General features: G+C 54.9%; 1 protein-coding gene across 1 annotated transcript in view; it reads left to right on the top strand.

Moving 5' to 3' along the window:
* The window catches only part of TCL1A (T-cell leukemia/lymphoma 1A), a 34,879-nt gene extending 30,230 nt beyond the window's left edge, over positions 1-4,649 (top strand). The window contains exons 3-4 of the mRNA XM_015566700.1: positions 4,071-4,241; positions 4,602-4,649. Coding sequence (XP_015422186.1) covers positions 4,071-4,241; positions 4,602-4,649 — 219 coding nt within the window. The remainder of the gene's footprint in view (positions 1-4,070; positions 4,242-4,601) is intronic.
* The last annotated feature ends 2,935 nt before the right edge of the window (positions 4,650-7,584 follow it).

Below are 7,584 nucleotides of genomic sequence, written 5' to 3'. Positions count from 1 at the left end.
CGGCTCCCAGGTGAAACCAGTTTGAGCTGCGCTCGCGGGGTGAGGCGCTCTCCCGGCCGGAGAGGGGCGTGGGAAACGGGGTGCGGGCCAGAGGATGGGGCCCCGCGCCTCTGAAGCGTGTGGCTGTGATCTTGAGTGAAAGAGGAATGTCCTGGGCTTCGGAGTCCTAACCTGTAAAATGGGAATGACAGCCCTAAAGCAGCGGTTCCCAGCCGGTGTGCCGCGGCACCGGGTGGGCGGCAGGAGTGGTTAAAGCGCACACACCCGGCCCCGTTGTCAGGGGGCGGACCGCTTTGCCCTCAGATTGTCAAAACGCTGACAGCAGCCAACTCAACCACAGCCGTCCGGTGCGAAAGAATCAAGATTGTGCCTTTATTTATTTTTGTCAGATCGGCAAAAAATGTTTTGTAGTGTGCTGCAGAATTTCAGTAAGTAGTGCGTGGGCCGGGAGACGGCAAAGGTTGAAAACCGCTGCTCTACAGTGATTCGCACACGTGGTCCGTCATTGGAGCCTCTTCTGGGAGCCCCAGAATCTGTGTCTTAAAGGGACCCTGGGCAGATATGGTCAACCAAGTTAGGGAACCACTGCCCTGGAGTTTGGGGTATTTCATTCCTCCTTGATGCTTTGGGGAGAAAGACCCCACGAACATGTGCAGATAGTATAGTGGTCTAACTGCCCGTCCTGAATCAGCGTTTTATGTGTGATGACTTAAGATGGAACTTCAGTTCATGTTAACTTTTCTTAAAGAAATACATCTCCTATCCGGCCGGTGTGGCAGAGTGATTAGAGCAGTGGTTCTCAACCTTCTGGCCCTTTAAATACAGTTCCTCATGTTGTGACCCAACCACAAAATTATTTTCACTGCTACTTCATAACTGTCATGTTGCTACTGTTATGGATCGTGATGTAAATATCTGATATGCAGGATGGTCTTAGGCGACCCCTGGGAAAGGGACGGTGGACCGCCAAAGGGGTCGCGACCCACAGGTTGAGAACCGTTGGATTAAGGCGTCAGTCTGCACACCAAAGGGTCTCGGGTTCAATTCCTGATCAAGGCATGTACCTGGGCTGCAGGGTGGGGGCAGGTGTGGGAGGAACCAATCATGTCTCTCTCCCCTCCCCGCTCCCGCTTCCACTCTGGGAAAAATGTCCTCAGGTGAGAATTACCAAACAAAAGGAGTCTCTCTCTCTTACAATACTTTCCATCAGTATGTGTTTTCTCAAAGAAACTTAGGTGAAAATGCTGAAACTTTCCATATGTAAACTGAAGTAAAAATGTATAAAAGCAAAATTCAAATGTATAATATTGGGGCATTTATGTAATATTATAGCAAACAGCAAAAAGGCATTGATAGTGACTGTGTCCCCATGTTACAGAGGAGGAAACTGAGGCATAAGAATGTAAATTTGTCCGAAGAAGTACTGCTTGCTAGTTAGGTAATGGGGTTGGCACTTCAGGCTCTTGACCACCATCTAAATTTGCATCTTTAGTGTCATTTAAATTTGCAAAATATACATATACATACTTTAAAAAAAATCAAGCTAAATATTTACTTTTTAAATGCAACTATTTGAAGAAAATTGAAGTGAATTATCTTTTAAAATCTCTAGCTGGGGAATATCCTCAACATGGCACCAAAACCACAAAGCAGAGTTTTTTGCATAATCATTATAAATTCTGCACAAAACACCCCGTTAGCAAACCATGGGTCAGGAGTTGCTAATGGGTTGGCCAAAGGATGGGGTCCCCCAGTATTCTTAACATGTGAAAGTTTACTTAAAGCAACAAGCAAAAGATGGCTAAGCAAACTGAAAATGGTGGAAGGACATGGGAGACTACACACGAAGAACGTAGTCCGTAGTAAGAATAGTGATTTCCACACTTACACCTTGCAGGGCGAGCTGAATGACTTCGTAACAGCGAGTTTTCAATTATTTCATAGACAGAAAAGTTTAAAAAGCTATTTCCACTTTGGAAAAAATAGTCATTTAACAAAAAAAGAGTGCCTAGGACTTTTTGTGTTTCAAAATATACTTTTATTGATTTCAGAGAGGAAGGGAGAGAGAGATAGAAACATCAATGATGAGAGAGGATCATGGATCGGCTGCCTCCTGCAGGCCCCCTATTGGGGATGGAGCCTGCAAACCTGGGCATGTGTCCTGACTGGGAAACGAACCCGTGACCCCCTGGTTCATAGGTCAACCCTCAACCACTGAGCCATGCTGGCTGGGCAAGAGTACCTAGTGCCTGTGCCAAGCATGATGCTGGGCTGAGGGTGTTGCAGAAGCCCCCTCCGTGTGGAGCTGGCATCGTCCTGATGGTTAGAAGGGCCCCAGGTCATGGAGGCGGGTGTAAGTGTGCGGGGGGAACTGAAGTGAGATGAGAGGCAACAGCCAGCGGGTGTGGGTCTTCAGCAAGACCCTCCACAGCCTGAATTTGCATCTGCCTGTCATGCGTTTGCCCATCACCGTATTTAACCCTTTCAGACCTCTGTTTGAGGTGCCCCTTGTGTATATCATAGAGTTGGGTTTTGCTGAAATCTGTCTTGAGAAGACACTAGACGCCCGGTGCACAGATTCATGCACTGGTGGGGTCTCTCAGCCTGGCCTGCGGGGATCGGGCCGAAACTGGCTCTCTGACATCCCCCAAGGGGTCCTGAATTGTGAGAGGGCGGTTCTCGGGTGACACACCCCAGAATTGGACTCCCTCCTCTCTAGTTCTGGGTGCGAACCGCTATTGCCAAGTGACCGCAGCTCGGCAACTCCTGCATTGAGCGTCTGCCCCCTGGTGGTCAGTGTGCATCATAGCTACTGGCCTATCAGCCTGTCGCTTAGGTAATTTTATACATATAGATGCATTTCAGCAGATCCCTGCCTAAAAGAAAGGTGTAAGCCAGGGGTGGGGAACTATTTTTCTGCCAAGGGCCATTTGGATATTTATAACATCATTTGCAGGCCATGCAAAATTATCAACTTTAAAAAGAGCCTGCTATATGTGGTCAGACATTTAATTAACTCACCCTGCTGCCTTGGCAGGGCCAGGGCAGGGGTTCGTTTCCCGGTCAGGGCACGTTCCCCACCCTTGCCTGCATAGGTCAGAGGAGAATGTTCCTGGCAGAGGACAGTGGGTGCAAGTGCTCCCTGAAGTGTGGCATGTCCCAGAAACAGTGAGGAGGCCTGAGTGGCTGGGACAGGGAGGAGGTGGTGGACAGACAGTCGGAGAGGAGGGAGACGGGCCTGGCTCCGTGGGCCTGTGGACCACAGTCAGGATTCCAGTTCATTCTGCCTGCAATGGGGGTGCATTGGAGAGCGTGGAGCAGGGAGAAACATGATGTGTTTTTTGGATGCCTCACATCCCCCCTCCGGCGGCTGTGCCAGGGACTGATACTGTGGGGCACACGTCCGACAGGTGGCGAGTTAGGAAGTGCCCACAGTGGTCCAGGTGAGAGGTGATGATCGAGGGCAGTGCTGGGGTGGCGAAAAGTGGTCTGTCCCGGATCCTGGGGTCTGCGGGTTCTTGTTTAAAAGGAGACGTATGGCCCTAACCAGTTTGGCTCAGTGGATAGAGTGTCGGCCTGCAGACTGAAGGGTCCCAGGTTCGATTCCGGTCAAGGGCATGTACCTTGGTTGCGGGCACATCCCCAGTAGGGGGTATGCAGGAGGCAGCTGATTGATGTTTCTCTCTCATCGATGTTTCTAACTCTCTATCTCTCCCTTCTTCTCTATAAAAAATCAATAAAATATATATTTTTTAAAATAAAAGGAGATGTATGACCGAAAAATCACAGAAAGTCCCACATCAGCTGAAACAGGCACCAAACTGCAAAGGGGAGGCAGCTCAAGGCCCCAAGGCACGCCCTGGCAACTCGAGGTTTGCCGGGAAGAAGTGGGCCTCTGTGGCCCTGTCTGGGTGTCTTACCTGTGAGCATCCTGGCCGCCCCAGCCCAGCCAGGTGCCTGAGAGGACATGTGGGGCTGAAGGGGTGGGGCTTCTAGAGCCCGGTTCCCAGCATCTCGGGGGCCAGCTGTGCCTGGAGGCGCCTCGAAGGTGTGCCCCGTCTTCTCTCCAGACAGAAAGCAGCCTCCAAGTCCTCATGCGCCAGATCGAGGTCTCCCACGGGGAGGCCATGCAGCCCAGCCGGCTGCCCCCCAGCATGCTGCCCCTCATGTGGCAGCTCTACCCTGGCAGGCGGTACCGCGCCTCCGACTCCAGCTTCTGGCGCATCGTGTACCACATCGAGGCAAGTGTGTGCCCCGCCCGGGACCTCGCTCCTCTCCCGAGGCCCTGCTCCCGGTCCCCATGCCTGGGTCTGCACCAAGAACCAAAACAAACAAAAAAAGGGAGGGAATTTACAACTGCAGCTTTTTAAAGGATCAGATTAGAGAGAGGTTAGAAGTGAATGGCCAGACTACCTTCTGGGTCTCTAATTGAAGTCCCCTCGGCCCTAGAGGGCCTCTTGGTGGGCATCCCGGGGTGGAGGTTGGTGGGAGGGGCGCCTGGGACCCCCTTGAGGTGCCTGCCTGCTGCTCCATGGCGGGCGGCTGGGAGCCGGGGGTGGAGGAGACCCGGTTGCGTCTCTGATTCCCTTCTCTCTCCGTAGATCAGTGGCATCGAGGACATGGTCCTTGAGCAGCTGCCAGACCCGTAGCGCAAGCCGCGCGTGGTGAGCACCTGTGGGGCCCGACACCTGAGTCAGAGCAGCCAGTCAGAAAGGAGGGGCACCCCTCCTCCACCCCAACTCTGCTGCCCTCCGAGGGCCCCCGGGGCTGGGGACCCTTGCTATCTCCCTTATTCCCTTGGGAGCCAGTAACTTTTCGGCAGCCCCCTTAGCAACGGGCACACACCTGCAGAGCGCCTCACAGGTAGTGTGCGGCGCTGTCGCCGGATCATCACAGCTGAGCTGGGGTGTAGAGGCTGCACAGCTGCGTTTGGAGGAGGGATGTGGCCTGTCCAGGTCACAGAAACAGGTTCCACCTCCAGGTCTGACACCAAGCCGCCTGCCCCTGTATGATCTGCCCAGGCTCAGACCCCGGCCTCACCTCTGGGGACCAGCCCTGCCCACCAGGCTCCCAGCCAGACTCGCCCCAGCAGCTCCGCCCCCACCTGCCCTCCAGCCTGCCGCGCCCCCCTCTTGCATCACCCCCACCAGATGGTCGCTTTGCCTCTGACTGTCTTCTCTTGTCCTTGCTTTGGTGCAGGTCCTGCGGTTCCTGTTCCTGTGCCCTGAGCCGCAGCCCCGCTGGCCTGCAGTGGGGATGTCCATGCTTCTGTGTTCCTTTTTACCAGCCCTGTTGTTCTGTCTGCCACCCCCGCCGGAGGGCGCGGCCGGCAGGGGATGAGCCCGCCCAGGGCCCGCGGGAACCTGCCTGCAGCCCGCCCCTCGGCCTCCCCGGCAGATTGGCCCGAGAGAGCTCGGCTCCACGTGCCCAGGCCCTACCTGTCCCTGGTCTCTGAGCTGCCTGCTGGTTTGTGGCCGTGCTCTCTCTCTCTGTGTCCCTCCCTCCCCAGTCACTCATGTTCTGTGCTACCCTCGGGGATACTCCTGTTCTCCTCCCTCAGCTCTGGCCTCTGGCTGCCAGGCAGCGGGGCCTACACGCCTGAGCCCAGGCCAGGCCCCGAGCCCCTGAGTCGGCTCCCATGGCGTGTGCCTGCTCGCGGCCCTGCCAGCAAAGTCCCACCTGCCACGCGGGCTCACGTGCAGCTCATGGGAAGGCCTGGAGGAGCCGGGCTCCGTGCTCAGCATCGGAAGCTTGCGGGTCAAGCGTCCACAGCCCCTGACCTCGCAGGAGGCCAGGCCGGCGAGCCCCCCTGTAGGACAGAGGTCAGGAGTCCCCCCTTTTATAGGCACCCACACCCCTGGATGTTAGTGAGGTTGTATGTAGCATGAACACTTTGTAATACTGATCGATTAAATGTAAGACAACTCATCTGACTTTGTGCGGAAGCAGCTTTTGTCCGGCCGGAGGTTCCGGTGGCGAGAAGGGAGAAGGTGAGCCACCAAATAGGACATGGGCAGGGGGCGGGACCCACGAGAGAAGCGCATTCCGTTCACTTTGCAGATGGGGCTGGAAGTGTTTCCACGTAATTCAAATGTCCAGAGCCCCAGGGTTCCTGGAGTTGAGAACCCCTGGGATAAGTCACTTCAGAGTCTTGGCCAGCAAGTCCTGGTGTTCAAGACCCCCTCTGCCCGGCCCGCCCCTCCCCCCACCACCCAGCCAGCAGTCTCCTCCTGCGCTGGCACCCACCAGACTGTCCTGACATGGGCGCTCGCAACCCCGGCAGGAGTCTCTCTGCCTTGAAACGGTCCCCAGCCACCCAAGACCAACCACAGTCGCTTTCCCACTTCCCTGACCTGTAGTCACAGCCCAGCCCACCCTGTGCTCGGTCCCTCCTGCTTCCTTCTCAGGATCAGCTGCCCGCCTCTGAGGAGGTAAGCAGTGCCCTGGGTATCACAAAGGGATGCCTCCTGCCTGGCTGGTGTGGCTCAGTTGGTGGAGCATCTGTCCCATGTACCAAGAGGTTTGATTCCTGGTCAGGGCACATGCCCAGGTTGTGGGCTCAACTCCCAGTAGGGGGCATGCAGGGGCAGCTGATTGATGTTTCTCTCTTTCTCCTGTCTTCCTCTCTGTCTTTAAAAGAAGAGAAGAAGTCAATTACAAAGGGATTCCCCCCAGTAAAGGGAGCCCATTCTGTGTGAAATACTGCCCCTCCCACATAAGCCTGACTTCAGTGGGTATCTTCAGCCCAGAGAGGGAAATGATACCTGTAGGTTCTCCAGTGTGTGGTAAGAGCTTTGTAGGAGAAAAACCCCGCTTCTCCTGTTTTATATTGTCAGTCCCAGTCTTCCTACCCAGCACTGGGCGGGCACTGGGCCCCACACATGACAGGTTTGTGCACCTATTGTTTTAACCCCATCGCCTGCACAGCGCTTGGCAGTATAAGAGTGTGGTTAGTTGGGGCTCTTACTAGACAGACCCCTTTCAGGGACAGAACATGAGGATGTCGGAGCAGGGGGAACCTCAGAGCTCAGCCAGGTGCCTCGTGTTAGGTGCAGGAAGAGGAAAACTTTTGTTTGAGCCGCTCCCTGTAGTCACATGTTGCTGCGCTGATTGCCAGTGTGTGCATTGATGGTGGGGCCTTCGGCAGGTGGTTAGGGTAAGATGAGGACAGGAGGGTGGGGTTCCCATGATGGTATCGGCGCTCCTACGTAGAGGAGGAGAGAGAAAGACCCCTGCACACAGACGCACCAAGGAAAGGCCGCACGAGGACCCAGTGAGAAGGCGGTTGTCTCTACTCTGGGTGGCGGGCCCTCACTGAACACCCAATCTACCGACACCTTGATCTCCAGCTTCCCAGCCTCCAGAACCGTGAGAAATAAGTGCCTGTTGTTTAAGCCACCCCATCTGCCATGTTCTGTCGCAGCAGCCTGAACTGACTGAGACTGTCCTGGGGACATTTCTTTTGTTTATGAAACCTTTGACCACTGGGTGCTGCAGGCAGAGCAGCAAACAAGGCAAAGGTCCTGCTCTCGTGCAGCATTCATTGTGGGAAAAGATGAACGAGAACTTGGAATGTGCAAGATC

The sequence above is a fragment of the Myotis davidii genome, unplaced genomic scaffold (genome assembly GCF_000327345.1).
Source record: "Myotis davidii unplaced genomic scaffold, ASM32734v1 scaffold443, whole genome shotgun sequence".
Lineage (NCBI taxonomy): Eukaryota > Metazoa > Chordata > Mammalia > Chiroptera > Vespertilionidae > Myotis > Myotis davidii.
Note: the sequence above shows the minus strand (reverse complement) of the source record. Positions and strands in the feature narration are given on the sequence as shown.